The 15,835-nt window shown below is 38.7% G+C and overlaps 1 protein-coding gene across 1 annotated transcript; it reads right to left on the reverse strand.

Moving 5' to 3' along the window:
* Nucleotides 1–6,743: 6,743 nt before the first annotated feature.
* LOC113048334 (cerebellin-2-like) lies at nt 6,744–9,157 on the reverse strand. The gene is made up of 3 exons (XM_026210113.1): nt 7,960–9,157; nt 7,576–7,707; nt 6,744–7,382 (listed from the first exon to the last, which is right to left on the reverse strand). Exons 1-3 carry the CDS (start codon nt 8,300–8,302, stop codon nt 7,075–7,077), a joined length of 783 nt encoding a protein of 260 aa, XP_026065898.1. The 5' UTR covers nt 8,303–9,157; the 3' UTR covers nt 6,744–7,074.
* Between the last annotated feature and the right edge of the window lie 6,678 nt (nt 9,158–15,835).

Consider the following 15,835-nt stretch of genomic DNA (forward strand, 5'->3'; position numbering starts at 1 on the left):
AAAAATTAGCATATCATGAAAAGGTTCTCTAAACGAGCTATTAACCTAATCATCTGAATCAACTAATTAACTCTAAACACCTGCAAAAGATTCCTGAGGCTTTTACAAACTCCCAGCCTGGTTCATTACTCAAAACCGCAATCATGGGTAAGACTGCTGACCTGACTGCTGTCCAGAAGGCCATCATTAACACCCTCAAGCGAGAGGGTAAGACACAGAAAGACATTTCTGAACGAATAGGCTGTTCCCAGAGTGCTGTATCAAGGCACCTCAGTGGGAAGTCTGTGGGAAGGAAAATGTGTGGCAAAAAACGCTGCACAACGAGAAGAGGTGACGGACCCTGAGGAAGATTGTGGAGAAGGACCGATTCCAGACCTTGGGGGACCTGCGAAAGCAGTGGACTGAGTCTGCAGTAGAAACATCCAGAGCCACCGTGCACAGGCGTGTGCAGGAGATGGGCTACAGAGAAGCAGCACTGGACTGTTGCTCAGTGGTCCAAAGTACTTTTTTCGGATGAAAGCAAATTTTGCATGTCATTCGGAAATCAAGGTGCCAGAGTCTGGAGGAAGACTGGGGAGAAGGAAATGCCAAAATGCCTGAAGTCCAGTGTCAAGTACCCACAGTCAGTGATGGTCTGGGGTGCCATGTCAGCTGCTGGTGTTGGTCCACTGTGTTTTATCAAGGGCAGGGTCAATGCAGCTAGTTATCAGGAGATTTTGGAGCACTTCATGCTTCCATCTGCTGAAAAGCTTTATGGAGATGAAGATTTAGTTTTTCAGCACGACCTGGCACCTGCTCACAGTGCCAAAACCACTGGTAAATGGTTTACTGACCATGGTATTACTGTGCTCAATTGGCCTGCCAACTCTCCTGACCTGAACCCCATAGAGAATCTGTGGGACATTGTGAAGAGAAAGTTGAGAGACGCGAGACCCAACACTCTGGATGAGCTTAAGGCCGCTATCGAAGCATCCTGGGCCTCCAGAACACCTCAACAGTGCCACAGGCTGATTGCCTCCATGCCACGCCGCATTGAAGCAGACATTTCTGCGAAAGGATTCCCCACCAAGTATTGAGTGCATAACTGAACATAATTATTTGAAGGTTGACTTTTTTTGTATTAAAAACACTTTTCTTTTATTGGTCGGATGAAATATGCAAATTTTTTGAGATAGGAATTCTGGGTTTTCATGAGCTGTATGCCAAAATCATCAGTATTAAAACAATAAAAGACCTGAAATATTGGTGTGCAATGAATCTAAAATACATGAAAGTTTAAATTTTATCATTACATTATGGAAAATAATGAACTTTTTCACAATATGCTAATTTTTTGAGAAGGACCTGTATATAAATAAATAAAAAGAAACTTAATCATGTTTATGATCTCTGCTGAATAAAGTGCTTCATTCTTTTTTCTGAGGAAATTCATTTCTCAAATCCTCAACCACATCACATCTTTTTGGAGTGATTTATGTCTTATTCCTCTCATCGCGAAGCAAACAGTAAAATAAAATAAAAAACTTGAACAGTCTCGCTGCTTTTTCTTCTGTTATTGGCGTATTCAAGCCGCGAGCTTCAGTTTGAATCTGAATAGCGTGTCCGGCGCGGGGGCGTGGTCACATTAGATATAATGAAGGGAGACATGAAAAATAGACATCGCATTGTTTTCATATGGATTACTTTATCACAGCATATCTGTTAGCAGTAGCACTTGTTTAGTTTAAAAGTAGACATGTCAAGCTTTCTATAGATATCTCTCTCATGTCTCTTCGTTGAGTATTCACTGAGTTACACTTCATTTTAATGACGTGTTTGTAAATAAAGATCAGCACAGACAAAGGCTGCAGACAGCACACCTTGTTTGTTATCTTTATTTTATAAGTGCACAAAGTTCTGTTGTTATTATGTCTGTATTAAAAAAAAAGTAGACCCTTCACAGATTCAATTGATGTATTGCTGTATGATCATATCTGTATGATCAAAACTGAAAGTGTCACAGGCCAGAGCGGACCACCAATTTAACGGGTCTCGCTCCTCCCTCTAACTTCCACCTCGAGGAGGTCCCACAACTACCCCAATAAATGGACGGACAACCAAGATTAAAATTTAACAATTTTATTTATTTAAAAGTTTGGGGAAAGGGGTAAGGAAACTTTAAAACTATGATGACTCGAACTATTCTTTATCCACAAATACGGATTCCAGTCTCAAGAACACTCCTCTTCAGCCCTTCCTCGACAACACTCCACTTCAGCCCTTAATTTTCCGCCGACTCCACTCCAGGTAAGTTTAAAGCAAGAGCTAGGCAGTTACCGTGCAGGGGTTCTAGCTCTCAGGTAAATACAGAGTTCAATACACAGGTGAGTATTCACAGGGCTAAGCTGTTAGCGTGCAGGGGTTCTAGCTCTCAAGTAAATACAGAGTTCAATACACAGGTGAGTATTCACAGGGCTAAGCTGTTAGCGTGCAGGGGTTCTAGCTCTCAAGTAAGTACAGTGTTCCATACACAGGTAGTATTCAAAGGGCTGGGCTGTTAGCGTGCAGGGGTTCTAGCTCTCAGGGAAGTACAGTGTTCAATACACAGGTGGATGTTCACAGGGCTGGGCTGTTAATGTGCAGAGGTTCTAGCTCTCAGGTAAGTACAGCGTTCAATACACAGGTAAGTATTCACAGGGCTGGGCTGTTAATGTACAGGGGTTCTAGCTCTCAGGTAAATACAGTGTTCGATACACAGGTGGGTATTCACAGGGCTGGGCTGTTAGCGTGCAGGGGTTCTAGCTCTCAGGTAAGTACAGTGTTCGATACACAGGTAAGTATTCACAGGGCTGAGCTGTTAGCGTGCAGGGGTTCTAGCTCTCAAGTAAGTACAGTGTTCCATACACAGGTAGTATTCAAAGGGCTGGGCTGTTAGCGTGCAGGGGTTCTAGCTCTCAGGGAAGTACAGTGTTCAATACACAGGTGGATGTTCACAGGGCTGGGCTGTTAATGTGCAGAGGTTCTAGCTCTCAATGTAAGTACAGTGTTCCATACACAGGTAAGTATTCACAGGGCTGAGCTGTTAGCGTGCAGGGGTTCTAGCTCTCAATGTAAGTACAGTGTTCCATACACAGGTAAGTATTCACAGGGCTGAGCTGTTAGCGTGCAGGGGTTCTAGCTCTCAATGTAAGTACAGTGTTCGATACACAGGTAAGTATTCACAGGGCTGAGCTGTTAGCGTGCAGGGGTTCTAGCTCTCAAGTAAGTACAGTGTTCAATACACAGGTGAGTATTCACAGGGCTGGGCTGTTAATGCGCTACTCACCACTGAAGATATTCAGAGGTCTGTATTCCAAGCAGATACGGGTTTAGTCGATGACTGACGGCTGGTGGGCCTTACAGATGAAACTGCAAACAATACTGGGCTTCCCGCCCAGCTTGACAAGGGGGCACACGGGGGAGGATCGGCTGTTGTCCTTCGCTTCCCTCGTCAAATAAACAGCACAGACGACACGCACAAGGCCGGTGGTTGCCGACAGGGCCAAGGACACAACGTCACATGGATAAAAAAAGGATAAGGCTTTGATTTAAAAGCTTACAGGGATTGCTGCGTGGGCAACGACATCCAACCTCCTCCAGAGGCGCCTCCAACACGTCCAAGCTCCAGCTTACTTAAGGTAAAGACTGTGGTTGCCACCAATACACTACTCCTCTCCGTCAGGCCTCTTCCTACGACCAGGGACACAACCACGGACAAACACCACACACCACAAAGGCACTACAATTCTTCTCGTGTGTACACTTCAATATAGCAGCACTCACCACACTCCACACACTCAGTGAAAGAAGATCGGTGGTGTATTCCCGTTTCGGGCTCAGAGTCCTGACAGGGCGGGTCAGATGGACAAAGGCAGGAGGGCAGACCACAGCAGGCAGATATATCGTACACCGGAGTCTCTCCGTCTTTCCCAGCGATCTCCGACGCAAGGCACTACTATCAACACTGAGTAAACACACAAGCACTGAGGATTATCAGATCAACACAAGAGGGGGGGGGGATTTTCCACTGCTACGGAGAGATATGCAGTCGGAATCCTTTCTTAAAGGCGGTTAGTCTCCCTCCACATCCGTCATTCACTCTCCACAATATACAAGAAATGTTCGTAAAGTCTTCACCCACCAGTGCACAGTGTTGTCCTCTCCCAACACGAATTCAATGATCTCCTTCACTCAGGGGCCTTCCAAACGTAGGATCGCTCCTTCAACTCAATCCACAATAAGAGGTAAACACAATATACAAAAGGTCGATCACTTAACTTCCTCCGCACTTCCAATATCCATTTTCCTTGGATTCTCCGTTGCAGCCCGTAAATCGCAACATCCACGCCACACCAGCCACTTCCGTATCCCGTGAAAACAACAGCAGAACAAAAACCTACTCCTGTTCATAAACCAGCCCCTTTTATATCACTGCATCCTTCCCGATCCTCCAATCGGTATCCAACACGTCCTCTTCCCACACCTGACATGTATTTTGGATAATTTCCCCACCTTGGGCCAACCGGAACAGAACTTATGTTTCACTTAAATTGGTCCGGGCGGAAATATTTCCCACACTACAGTTCCGCCCGGATTAGTCACCCAGTGACAAAAGTGTAATTTAAGTTCTTTTCGGGGTTATCAGGAGAAAATGACTCATAACGTGTATATGCGTTAATCGACTCCAGAGGGTTAAAAAGAGTTTTCTATAAAACAAAACTTAATGAAGTCGTCAAAATCATGTTTTACCAAAAACAGGTCTTCACCTTTTCTCGTGCCGCTTTCATCTCTATGTGCAGACTGAGCTTGTGTGTCATCTCCGTGCCAATTATTCAGCCAGTAAAGTGTAGGCCTATGTATTTCAAAATTGTGTCTAGTACTATATTAATTACAAAGGTTTTATTGGCACCTTTATTTAAAATGACCTGACCGACCGCGATCCGAATACATACGACATGTACCAGGTTTGGTCTGAATAGGATAAGTCGTTGCCGAGATACAGCCTTACGACTGTTTTTGTAAGCACTACGTAAAATTTGTTCGAGCGTTTATCGAAAACGGTTTGACGAATCAATTTGATTTGCATAACTTTTGGTCAACACTGCCTGAGGATGATATGGTTCCATTTTCGTGTGAATCGGACAAACCGTCTAGGACGAGTTCGAAAAAGTAGGTTTTAAAAAAATTCAAAATGGCGGCCATATTTCAATGAAGGAAAATGACTTTGTAGGATGCAATTGAATCGGCATGAGCTCAGAAATTAGAGGAAAAAAGAATTTCGTTGATTGGCCTTAGGGTTAAAAAGTTATTAACAAAATTAAAGTGAAATTTTGGACAGTTGGTGGCGCTAGAGGGATTGACTTAGACACACCAAAATTGGTGTACTTAATGTTGGCACTGTCCTCTATCAGAATGTCAAACCATTACAACTTTCCCGCATTCGGTTCTATGGGCTGCCATAGACTCTTTGTCTGGAGAAGGCGTTGTTTATGGACCACAACCGGTAAGTGTATTTTATTATTTAAGTTGGTGCGTTTAACAGTTTCTGTAACTTATTACACAAAGGGCAATGCTGTTTAGCTTTGTTAACTAGATGATAGGGCTGTGCAAAAAAACGAATGCGATTTTCATGCGCATCTCGTCAGTAAAAACGCTCCTGTGATTACGAGTACATCTCCAGCACATGCTCCTGCACACTTGCTACTCAAAACTAGTCCAATCTTGTTTCCAGGAGGGCAGCGTGCGCTCAGCTGCTGCCGAATCACAACACAGGAACCGCTGGCCCAATCAGAACTCGTTACGTATTTCTCAAGGAGGGACTTCATAGAACAAGGAAGTCATCAGCCCGTTTTTATGACAGTGAAAACAGAGATATACAGATAGGTGAATTGTGTGAAAAATACTGTGTTTTACACGCGAAACATGAACACATGTTATATTGCACACTGTAAACACAATCAAAGCTTCAAAAAAAAAACAGGACCTTTAAACTTGTCATTACTTGCACTACTGTCTGTTCATCCAGAAACACTGAGTAATCCATTTGCACACTGTAATATTTTCTATGCACTGTACTGTCCATTGCACTAGTGTAAATTGTCCATATGTTCATAGTTCTGCCTTTAGTGTATATACACTTTTACATAATCCATCTGTATAGTATGTTCATAGTACACCTACCTGTATATCATGCTTATAGTATTTATAATCTGTAAATTATGTTCATAATACATATCTGTATAGTTATTGTACATATTATAGACCTTGTATATTCTGTACTTACTGCTTATTGCACTTCTGGTTAGATGCTAACTGCATTTCGTTGCCTTGTACCTACATGTACAGTGACAATAAAGTTGAATCTAATCTAATCTAAAAAACAATAATCAACTTCAATTGGACGATATACTGTCACAGTGGAAGACCTTCCCCTTTCCCCCACAGTTCTCTTAAGGAATCAGGCTTCTTTAAATCCTTGTCTGAAGCCTGGGTTGAGACTTGAGATCAATGTACAATGAGTTTCGATAAGAATAAAGAGTTTGTGACAGAAAAATAAACTTCCATGTTTATTTTTAATACTACAATTTTTTATTTTTATTTTAAATTAAATGAAGACTAAATGCCTTGTCATGAATTTCTTGCTTTGTATACATATGCTATCATGACCTCAAAGCAAGCATTGTTGATCTAACATATTACTGTACTACTGGTTTGTTGGGAAAATATTTAAGATCATGTGAAAAAGAAAATAGAACAATAATGTCTCTTTATTCTCTTATTAATGTAGGATGAATATATACATAATTAGTTATAAGATACTTAAAAAGCGATTCTAGATTTGCTACTTTAAAAAATCACTTTATCACTTGTGATATTCATGGGTCCCGTCTGTCACAGTGCTCAAACTCTTTATACAAAGTTACATGCAAAGACAGCTCTGAACTTACAAGTTTAGTCTATTATACTGATTTTCATATAGTAAACTTTCATTAATACAGGTTCATATGTGATGATTTTCATCTTCAATCATAGGCTATAGGTTTAGTTTTACTATAATCACATCCTGCAAACCTCCTGTTCTCTTAATGGAAACAGTAGGTAACCACTGAAAGTAATGTGGTTATGCTCGTTATCATATATCTGCCTTCCAGACCATAGTCTCACATATACGACATCTCCGACCTCCAGGATCAACACAATGCCTTTCGAGGAGTTTACAGCATACCGATCCTGATGGCCATGTGCTACGACCACCCGCTGTCCATTCTTCACAATGGAGACAGTTGATGGATTTGAGGGATTCCCATGACCATAGACAGAAAAGTTGAACATGTACGCTCCTTTCAGTGGGGCTGTGAAAATACCTAAAGCAAATAATGAAAGATAAAGAAGAAAATCAGCTATGTCCTCTATGATTGCTCAATTACTGTGCACAGTGTAATAGTGTTGAAACATGGCAGATCATTCAGTTCTCTTATTCACATTACACAACTGCACAGAGGTTTGAATGAAGCAGAAGGATTCTCATTACTACTGAGTTGTGTCATTGGTAATTACCTGTAAATGGGTTGTAGGCGTTCCCTATGTTTGTGAAGACGTTCCTGTAGGTTAGTGTGATGTCAGTGGTGAAAGGACCGATTTCTCCACTGCCAGATTCCATCAGAGCAGCTGAAAATGCTATCTCTCTGTCTGGGATTGAAAAACATGAGCAATATTGTGATATATTACTGTATTACAATAATAATCTGTTAACATTATTTAATGTTTCACCTCTGAAGAAATAAAAAATGTGTTAAATGACATTTATAATGCTTACTGTAATAGATCAACCTATTTGTACAGAATACTTTGTTTTACTCTAACATTTACGCTATGCACAGTATAACATAGGTGTTTTCCTCACTGATCACTGATCAAAGAGATAATGTTTGGGTGGGGTACCATCATTTTTCTTGTTCAGCTCTTCCAGGATGACTGTCTGTTGTTCTGCAGTTTTCTCTGCATCCCTCAGTCGTGTCTCTAAAGCTCTGATGTTGGCTTTCTGCTCTGTAACTGTGGCGGTCAGTTCTCTCAGTGCTGCATGGATGTCAGAGAAGCTCAGGTCTTGTTGGCTGTGAGTTGAAACTTCATCTGTCAGAGTATCTGTCTGTGGTGGATTTAGTCTTCTGTCATCATTGCTGAGATGTTGACTGATCTCATTCTCACCGCGACCTCCATTTACCTGCTGCTGTACCACAAACAGAAAGGCTTCCGACAGCAGCAGTATACATAACCAACCCTTCATTCTTCACTGATGTCTAGCTCTTGCTCGGTTATCCCCACAGCCCTCGTGCTCTTTTTATAGTGTCCTGATAACCTATCTTTTGTGCTTGGTTTATATTACTTCAGATAAAAAGTAATTAAAGTTGATCATATTCAAAGGGATGTCCCAAGTTCAGTAGTTGTCTAACTCTATTCACAACATTACTGGAACTACTGTATGTTTATCAGAACAGAAAATAACTAATCTTTTTAAAATCAATATAGATTGTCACACCACTTTCTGATATCCATGTGCATCTGGATGTAAATTTACAGAGACAAAATCAGCAAGTGATGTTTGCATATATAATGTTGAAGCCTTGTGACAATACTACTGAAATAGGGCATGATTTAACGTTTACTGCTTTAACTAAAGAACGGGCTGACATTTATGTCTGTGGTGACTGATATCATGACACAAATGTTGCTGATAGAGTTTGAATGTTATCCCCCCACATATAAACAGTGCATGGATTAATAAGGAATAAAAATAGAAGTAAATATATGCATAACTAAATTATATATAGAATGCACTGAAGATGACAGGGTATGTGTGTAAAACACAAGAACATTTATACAACCTTATTCAACAAGTTATTCAGCACAACTTGTCAAGTTCAATTAAGTGACATACAACATTAATTATTAACATAATTTACAACTTTTCAGCTGCTCCAATGCATTAGATTCTGGGAAATTTATGCTCTTAAGATAACACTTACATTGCAAATTACTTCTTGTTTCAAGTATGAAAGAACCATCACTTCTACCACAAAAGACTGCTTTTTAAGTTATCTTCCTGATGTATCCGAATTCCTTAGCATATCCAAAACCTCAGAACAACTTGATGATGTAACAGAAACTATGGACTCTCTCTTTTCTAGCACGTTAAATACAGTTGCTCCTTTACGCTTAAGAAAGGTTAAGGAAAACAGTTTGACACCATGGTATAATGAGCATACTCGCACCCTAAAGAGAGCAGCCCGAAAAATGGAGCGCAGCTGGAGGAAAACAAAACTAGAGGTATTTCGTATTGCTTTGCGGGAAAGTAACCTATCTTACAGAAAAGCATTAAAAACTGCTAGATCTAATTACTTTTCTTCTCTTTTAGAAGAAAACAAACATAACCCCAGGTATTTATTCAATACAGTGGCTAATTTAACGAAAAATAAAGCCTCAACAAGTGTTGACATTTCCCAACACCACAGCAGTAATGACTTTATGAACTACTTTACTTCTAAAATCGATACTATTAGAGATAAAATTGCAACCATTCAGTCGTCAGCTACAGTATCACATCAGACAGTGCACTATAGACCCCCTGAGGAACAGTTCCACTCATTCTCTACTATAGGAGAGGAAGAATTGTATAAACTTGTTAAATCATCTAAACCAACAACATGTATGTTAGAACCTATACCATCTAAGCTCCTAAAAGAGGTGCTTCCAGAAGTCATAGATCCTCTTCTGACTATCATTAAAAGAATGGCATCTACGCTAATATTAGTCTGTTTCTCTCTTGTTCCGAGGTCACCGTGGCCACCAGATCCAGTCTGTGTCCAGATCAGAGGGTCACTGCAGTCACCCGGATCCAGTACGTATCCAGACCAGATGGTGGATCAGCACCTAGAAAGGACCTCTACTGCCCTGAAAGACAGCGGAGACCAGGACAACTAGAGCCCAGATACAGATCCCCTGTAAAGACCTTGTCTCAGAGGACCACCAGGACAAGACCACAGGAAACAGATGATTCTTCTGCACAATCTGACTTTGCTGCAGCCTGGAATTGATCTACTGGTTTCGTCTGGTCAGAGGAGAACTGGCCCCCCAACTGAGCCTGGTTTCTCCCAAGGTTTTTTTCTCCATTCTGTCACCGATGGAGTTTCGGTTCCTTGCCGCTGTCGCCTCTGGCTTGCTTAGTTGGGGTCACTTCATCTACAGCGATATCGTTGACTTGATTGCAAATGAATGCACAGACACTATTGTTTTATGGTGTCTCCTTTATTTATACACCTTTTACCTATTTCTTTATTATTCTCAGGTAGGTAGAAAGTCGACCCTGGACAAAACTATAAGCATTTAAAAAATACGTACAACTTGCTCAGTAGACTTCCCTGTGGTCAGTTCTTGCTTACGGATCTTAAATGACGACTCTTGCAGACCATAACTTGTCAATAATAAAATACAAGTTTTATTAAAGTTAACAAAAGTTATATCAAAGTTCAATAGTAAAGTTACAAGATCAAGGTATAATCAGCTGGTATCAGGTGTCGAGGGATACTGTGCATGTTCAGTATCCGTCTGTCGAGTCTCTCTCTCAGTCTTTTATACACAGACGTCGAACGCTGGTTCTTCTGATGTCATCACCTGGAGTGCTGCCGACTCCTCTGCCGAGGCTTTCAGTTGTTTACTTCACATTGCTTTAGTTCTTTTCCTCTTCTTTTTCCTCTTAACCATCTGTGAAATACACCTTAACTACTATATTGTCCATTTATCATAAAAACTATTTGTAATACATAAGCGTTTCTACTCTAAATCAGTCACTACATACATTTCATGCAAGTAAGCAGTTTTCTTAATGTTAATGAAGTTACACAATACATTTTCCATATAGCATTAATCACAGGGTTACATCTTTGTACTTAAGCAAACGCATTATTACTACTTAGGTTACAGTATATCTGTTTATAGCAAATTAAGCATTAATCAAGACAGTACAATTGCTAAATCATCATCTCCATTAACACTATTTAACTGAACCGAGATGACATAACTGAATTCAGTGATGAACTGCCTTTAACTATCATTTTGCATTATTCACACACTGTTTTCCTAATGAATGTTGTTCAGTTCCTTTGACGCAATGTATTTTGTTTAAAGCACTATATAAATAAAGGTGACTTGACTTGACTTGACATTATCTTGTTTTAAAATACCATTCTGAGCTGTGATTTATCCTATGTTAATTATTACTTAATCATAGGTTACGTTTGTTACACACTAAAAAATAATGGTACTTCAGTGGTTCTTCAGGGGTTCTTTGTGGAGGATATGGTGCCATATAGCACCACTACCATTTAAAGAACCTGTTAAGCCCAGTTTGGTTCTTCAGGGGTTCTTCAGCGGTTCTTTGCAGTGGATATGGTGCTATATGGGACCACTGCATGCAAATAACCTGTTAAGCCCCTAATTCTTAGTGATATAGTTCTCTAATATCCTAGGTGTCTTAGCTTTAGTTGGTGATAGGATTAGAAAAATGACATTTAAATATTGTGATTTTTCTGAACACAAGGCACATATCCAAGGCCTCCACACAAGACTTTTTGACCACAGGTGTGGATGTGAAGTCATATATATACCGAAATTATGTCACAAAGTTCAATAAAAACGTATATTCATATTCATCAATTGCTTTTTTGTTATTTGTGTAGGTACCCAGCCGGCACATGACCGACCTTCAACGTTGAAATATGGTTGAAATAAGGTCAGTTGTGGTTTCAACGTTGAAACAACGTTGATTCAACGTTTAAAGCTGAATGGTTGAAAAACATCCAGCACATGACCAACTTTCAATGTTGAAATATGGTTGAAATAAGGTCAGTTGTGGTTTCAACGTTGAAACAACGTTGATTCAACGTTTAAAGCTGAATGGTTGAAAAACATCCAGCACATGACCAACTTTCAATGTTGAAATATGGTTGAAATAAGGTCAGTTGTGGTTTCAACGTTGAAACAACGTTGATTCAACGTTTAAAGATGAACTGTTGAAAAACTTCCAGCACATGACCAACTTTCAACATTGAAATATGGCTGAAATAAGGTCAGTTGTTTTAATGAAACAACGTTAAAAATGTTTAATGCTAAATGGTAAAGGTTAACAAGCTTTTAAATTATTTATATTAAATTATTTAAATTAATTAATTATTTTAATAGCATTTTAAAATATTTTAGTCATGATACCTATTCTAAAATCTAAAGGTATATGTTAAATATTATCATCATTAACAACAATAAAACTATATACATTTCGCTGCTTTATCACACTGAAACAACTCCCATTGGTAGTTGTATTTTATTACTTCTATCATGATTGGTTAATCTGGCTGTCATTCAGGAAACTGGACAATGAATCGGTTCGCGCCTTTCTACATTTAAAAATATGACCGTTATTGTCGTCTTTCTGTGAGTGAGGCGGCTAACTGTGAGCTGCTGCTCGTTATAACTGACTGCTCGGTCGGTCCCGAATTATTTCATATTTGCCTGTACATTTTTTATTTATTTTGAGCGAATTTGAGTCGTGACATGTCAATGGAGAACAAAAACTGTGAACACAAGAAGGGTCAGGTGTTCTGCGAGGTCCTGAAAACATCCTGTCAAAATGAGGTAAGAAAATCGCTAACGTTATCTTTATTATCTTTTGAAAATAGTAAAGTATTACCAGAGTTTACAAATGGGTAGTTTAAAGGACATGTAACCTGCAGATAAATAAATACCCGTGTGTCTATTTTTGCATTGCTTTATCACAGCTGATCAAGTTAGGTGCTCACCTAATGTGTTGCTGGTAAGAGAGATTTAGAGATGGTTTAGAGATTTTCCCATATTTTCCTGATATGTATCCCATGCATTAGGTGTGTTATATATGTTTGTATTCTTATAATAGTTTCAAAGTGTTTTCTGAAACATATAAGTGCAAATGTCTGTATTTAAATAATATAATTTTAATGAATTAATGAAAATGAATAAATAAATAAATAAAAGGATTGTTTAAAGCCATGATTCTCAAAGTGTCAGGCCCCCTCTAGTTGTTATGCAGGTGAATCACTAAATTAAACTAATTAATGTTAATATATTTTAACTTAATCTTTGAGTAAGTTTTTTTTTTTTTGCACATTTAAGTATGATACAGTTAAAGTACAGTACAGTTTTGTAACTTTTGTTACATAATTACATTTAAAATTACATTTTAATTTAAACTTTTTTTTATTTACCTGTGTATGTAAGCACAGTTGTAGTGTTAATGTTCAAACATGGTAAAGTGTCTGACAACAATAAATATTCTTATTAGAATAAAACTGCCTCATTTTTTAACTGTAGACCTGTAGCTGAATAGTTTGGTCTACTACGCTGCTGAAATGTAATGTTGGTCATTATGGTGCAACTTAATATTTAATAACAAATATTTTCTGAAGTGGTACTTGGTATAAAAAGTTTGAGAACCAATGGTTTAAAGAAATGGTATAAAATGAAATCCTGCTTTTTAAGAACTTTTCAGTAAACCATTTCTTCTTTCCCCTTGTAGAGTCATCAAGGATCCAGCTTGTTCTTGAATCATTGGTAAGAAATTGTTCATCTGCTACATTGCACTGTCACTTCTGCTAGAGATGCTTTGACCTTTTGTGATAGGTTTTGATTGTACTTAGTTTAATAAAAATGTACTTAATTTGATTTGACTTGTTTTTCTACACTGTAATGTTAGTGTTCTGATTAAAACAGTGTAACTGGGGGCTCTGAAAACACTGCTTGTGAATAATTTGTTAATATTGTACATTTTCATCTGAATACATTAAATAAGTGTTTAATGAATAGTGTTGTCCACTTTGTTTCCAACCTCACTGTTACTGAACTGTAAAGTGAAAATATTGTGTGATTTATTTTGCATTCAGTTTTCAGTTAAATATATTTCACAATATCAAAGTTATTGTGAAACATTGTGGACATACCTAAACTCACTGGTTAAATCTTATGTTCCCTCCAGAAGTTTGCGCTCTGCAAGTGAACGACTCCTTGTGGTGCCATCCCAAAGAGGTTCATAATCACTCTCAAGGACCTTTTCCTGGACTGTGTCCAGCTGGTGGAATCACCTCCCAATCTCAATCCGAACTGCTGAGTCTTTACTCATTTTCAAGAAACATTTTAAGACTCATCTTTTTCACCAGAACTTAACCAACTAATGCTAGCACTTTTCCTTCTTTTCTTGTCTTTCATATATATATATATATATATAAAAAAAAAAAACCTGGCTATGTGTTCTGTACTAGACTAACTGAGACTTGTCATGGCACTTGTATACTGTTGTTGTTCGCTTGTACACCTGACTGCTTCTGTTGTTCTTATTTGTAAGTCGCTTTGGATAAAATCGTCTGTTAAATGATTAAATGTAAATGTTTATACAGGACGGTACAGAAAGTGCACAAGTGGGAGAGAGTGGAGGGGACGGCGTCAGAAAGGACCTAGCGCTGGGACACTTTCAAGGATCACCCGAAGCACAACCACACTGTATACACTAAGGCTGCTGGTTCTAACATTTTAGAGTGCCCTGCGGTAGAAATCTCATTCTGCATTCCCCACGGTAAAGAAGACACAGTCCGGGGGGGTTCCCATTAGAAATCAACTGGTGGAAGGTTCCCTTCTCGAACTGTTCAACACATTTTCACTGCACAAATGTACACAACTCTTGTAATGAGACACATTACTAAAACATGTTTTTGACAGAAACTGTAGTTTTCCACCAAAATAAAAGATCCACTGGTTTCAGTCATAAAGGTACAAGGGTTTGTCTTGTAAGTGCTGAAAAAAATATGCATTTTTGTGCCGAATTATTTTACAAAAACCTTTAAATATTATTGTATTTGGATTGTTCTACTACATGTTTTTAGCATTACCTCCATGCATACTCTGCATAATAAAGTGTGGGATTATTTTCATCTGTTTTATTCAGTATGTTTCCAAAATTTAACTGCTGTTTGACAATTTTGAGCATGTGGTAGTTTATTGAAGTTGTTTGTAAAGCCATTGCTGCCAGTCATTAGATTTTTAGCCTTGCATGTACATTGTTGATCTAAATGCCAACTAGGATCTAGGTGTATTTACACACGGTGCAAGGTACGACGGGGAAACAACGTCGTGTTATCAACGCTGATTAACTTGTCAAAATCAACACCTCATTCAGCTTTCATCCCAGGGCTGCAGCACGACCCTAATTCACCCGTAATGCAGGTAAGACGGTGAAACAGCGTAGCGATTTCAACGGTGATCCAATTTGCAAAATCGAAAGGTTATTCAATGTTGATTCAACGTCGGGATTTCAACAGTGAATCAGCGTTGTGATTTCAACCGTACATCAACGTCACGATTTCAACGGTGAATCAACGTCGTGATTTCAACGTTGATCCAATTTGCAAAATCGAAAGGTTTTTCAACGTTGATTCAACCATGGTACCTGACGTTGTTTCAACGTTGAATCAACGTTGAAATGCCGGCTGGGTATAGGCCTCAAATAATTAGCCTAAAATGAGTGAGGAGAGAAGTTCTGTTTAAAAACGTGTTTCAATTTCTACTTACAAAATGTGAAAATGTGTCAAGAATTTTTTTTAAGTTCAATAAAAGAAATAATAAAAAGAAGATTATATATTCATATATATATATATACACACACACACACATTATTATTATTTATTTTATTGAACTTTATTCAATTATTTCTTTTATAGAAAATTCTTGACACATTTCCACATTT

Source organism: Carassius auratus, chromosome 29 (genome assembly GCF_003368295.1).
Source record: "Carassius auratus strain Wakin chromosome 29, ASM336829v1, whole genome shotgun sequence".
NCBI lineage: Eukaryota > Metazoa > Chordata > Actinopteri > Cypriniformes > Cyprinidae > Carassius > Carassius auratus.

Coding starts and splice junctions, on each gene's coding strand:
- LOC113048334 (XM_026210113.1), bottom strand. CDS start 8,302: ATGAAGGGTTGGTTATGTATACTGCTGCTGTCGGAAGCCTTTCTGTTT. Junction 7,708..7,959: donor GCTGAACAAGAAAAATGATG/GTACCCCACCCA, acceptor TTTCAATCCCAG/ACAGAGAGATAGCATTTTCA. Junction 7,383..7,575: donor CGCCTACAACCCATTTACAG/GTAATTACCAAT, acceptor TATTTGCTTTAG/GTATTTTCACAGCCCCACTG.